The 3025-nt window shown below is 40.9% G+C and overlaps 1 protein-coding gene across 1 annotated transcript; it reads left to right on the top strand.

Annotated features, from left to right (window-relative positions):
* Positions 1-1813: 1813 nt before the first annotated feature.
* On the top strand, positions 1814-2752 carry LOC103117679 (olfactory receptor 10Z1-like). The gene has a single exon (XM_007527789.1). It carries the CDS (start codon positions 1814-1816, stop codon positions 2750-2752), a length of 939 nt encoding a protein of 312 aa, XP_007527851.1.
* The last annotated feature ends 273 nt before the right edge of the window (positions 2753-3025 follow it).

The raw sequence follows: 3025 nt of genomic DNA, 5'->3' as shown, positions 1-3025 counted from the left end.
AGTCAAGTCATTGTCCTGGTTACTGCCTTTGGACCTGTTTTGCTTGGGGTGTTTCCACCTCATCCACTAGGGTCTGCTTTCTAGAGTTGTATGGAAAACGCTGGGATCAGCACTTCGGTGTGCCAGCATACCATTAGATCACACACACAAAGTCTTTTTTTAAGTGGGTACACAATACATAAATAGACATAAATACATAGACAATTTTCTAAAGAAGAGATACACGGGCCAGGTGGTGGTGGAAGGGAGGGGCCAGGCATTGGTACCCCTGGCTAAGCACACACATTACAGTGTGCAAGGACTTGGGTTCAAGCCTGTGGTCCCCACCTGCATGGGGAAAGCTTCACAAGTGCTGAAACGGAGTTGCAGGTGTCTCTCTGTCTCTATCTCTTCCTCCCCTCTCAATTTCTCTATCTCTATCCAATAATAAATACATAAATAAACTATTTTTAAAAAAGAAGAGATGCACATAGTCCACAGACATACAGATATATGAAGAAACTCTGCTTCACTTATTAGAGAAAAGCAAGTTAAAACTATACTGACATTGTCTCACACTGCTGGGAAAGGCCTACATTGACAAACAAGAAAAGATAAGTCCTGGCAAAGACTTGGAAAAAGAGGACTTGTTACACTGCTGTGTGTGTGTGGGGGGGGGGGGGAGAAACAAACTGGACTGGTGTAACCATTATATAAAACAGTACGGGGAATCCTTAAACACCGAAAAATGGAAATATTTTAAGATCCAGCATTCATTCTGAGGCATTTATCCAAAGGACATGAAAACACTAATTTGAAGGGACATGTGGTCCTCCACATGCTCACAACTGCACTATCCCTAAAAGTCAAAATATAGAAGCAAGCTAAATGCCCATAAACACATGACAGGATTTAGAAGGTATGGGACACATACTCAAAGTACTACTAGGCAGTTTAAAAAGTAGATATGAATCCTATGGGACACAGTGGATGGAACTGGAGCTGATTCTGCTTAGTGGGGTAAGTAAGGATGTGAAAGAAAACTACCAGATGCGGAATATAGAGAGCCGAAACACGGGCTGGGTGGTGGTACAGCACCTGGTGGAGTACACACCTTATAATGCACAAGGACCTAGGTTTGAGCCCCCAGTCCCCACCTGCAGGGGGAAAGCTTTGCGAGTGATGAAGCAGTGATGCAGGTGTCTCTCTGCCTCTCTCCCTCTCTATTACCCCTTTCCTTCTTCATTTACGTCTCTGTCCGATGAAAGAAAGAAAGAAAGAAAGAAAGGAAGGAAGGAAGGAAGGAAGGAAGGAAATTAAAAATTAAAAATTAAAAAATATAGTAAAATCATTTTAAAAAAGAAAGTTGAAACACATGAACTTGGAAAAAAAAAAATAGTCAGCCTGTCTCTAAGACCTTGCAAGATTTATGGTAGTTATCACTGTGGGGTAAGACACAGAACTTTAGTGGTGGGAGTAATCTTGAATTATATTCCTATTGATTTACAATCTCGCCAATCATCAATAAAAATGACTTGAAAATGCTTTTTTAAAAATAATGCGTCACAAAAACCAGTGGGTGAAAAAGAACAATTGATGCATATTTCTCTGATATGCAGATTCTTAATGACAGAAAGACAAAAGGGATGATTTTAGAACAGAATACAAAAAGTCACCTGGGTTCATTCATATGAATTTCTCTACTAGAATCTTTATCATTACACTGACACCAGAACTTGACTTCAACAACATGCATTTCACATTCTTTGTTTGGGGTCTTCTGTGAAGAGGAGCTTAAATCGTCTCTGAGAGGAAGTTGCTTTATGCCAGGAAAATGGGCAACCACACCACAGTCAGGACTTTCCTTCTGTGGGGCTTTTCCAGTTTCCCAGACCTCCAAGTCCTCCTCTTTGTGCTGGTCTTCTTCTCCCATGTCACCATCCTGACTGCTAATACATGCATCATGGCGGCCATCAAGCTCAGCCACAACCTGCACACACCCATGTACTTTTTCCTCTGTGGGCTGTCCTTTTCAGAAACCTGCACCACCATGGTGGTCATTCCTCGAATGTTGGTGGACTTGCTCTCACACAGCAAGACCATCCCTCTTCCTGAGTGCGCCACACAGATGTTTTTCTTTTTTTGGTTGGCAGGAAATAATTGCTTCATCATGGCTGCCATGTCCTATGACCGGTACACGGCCATTCACAATCCATTGCACTATGCCCTCCGGATGACCCCTAAAGTCTGCTTTCTGCTCATGCTGGCCTCTTGGATAGTTGGGTTCCTGGTCTCTCTGAATATCGCCATTACTATCTTCAGCTTGCATTTCTGTGACTCCAACATCATCCAGCACTACTTCTGTGATATCACTCCTATTGTCTCCCTTGCTTGTGATTACAATTCCTATCATGAAGCAACTATTTTTGTACTTTCTGCCATTGTGCTGGTGGGAAGCTTTATTTTAATCATGATCTCTTATGTCTTCATTGGGTTTACAGTTATGAAGATGCCCTCTGCCAAGGGAAGGTATAAGGCTTTCTCAACATGTTCTTCCCACCTGACTGTAGTGTCCATACACTATGGATTTGCTGGTTTTGTGTATTTGAAGCCCCAAAACAATGATTCATTTGGTGAGGATATGCTGTTAGCTGTGACTTACACGGTGCTGACACCTTTGCTTAATCCCATTGTTTACAGTTTAAGGAATAGAGAAATGCAAATAGCCCTAAGAAAGGTAGTAGAAAATGCAAATAGGTTTATCCTCAGATAGCAAATAGGAGAACCTGAACATTTGAAAAGTGTAGGAATAGTTGATAGATAAAACTGTAAAATGAAGCATTTTCAATAAAAAAAAAAATCACTACACTCTACAGGAAGATAAGTCTTTTCTTTTTTCTTGTTTACTTTCTTGTTTGTTTTGAAAAGGGATATAATCCTAAACCTCTTATGTGCATAGTACCACTAAGCCACTATCCTGGTTTAATTCGTTTTGTGTTATGTTCTGTGTTTTAGTATGGAAGTAATGATTTACAAGCTAGTTGTC

Source organism: Erinaceus europaeus, chromosome 17, assembly GCF_950295315.1.
Source record: "Erinaceus europaeus chromosome 17, mEriEur2.1, whole genome shotgun sequence".
Classification (NCBI taxonomy): Eukaryota; Metazoa; Chordata; class Mammalia; order Eulipotyphla; family Erinaceidae; genus Erinaceus; species Erinaceus europaeus.
The sequence above is the reverse complement of the archived record's forward strand: the minus strand, read 5'-3'. Positions and strand labels throughout refer to the sequence as shown.

Bases quoted from the DNA above. Each gene is read 5' to 3' on its own strand.
- LOC103117679 (XM_007527789.1), top strand. From the start codon at position 1,814: ATGGGCAACCACACCACAGTCAGGACTTTCCTTCTGTGGGGCTTTTCC.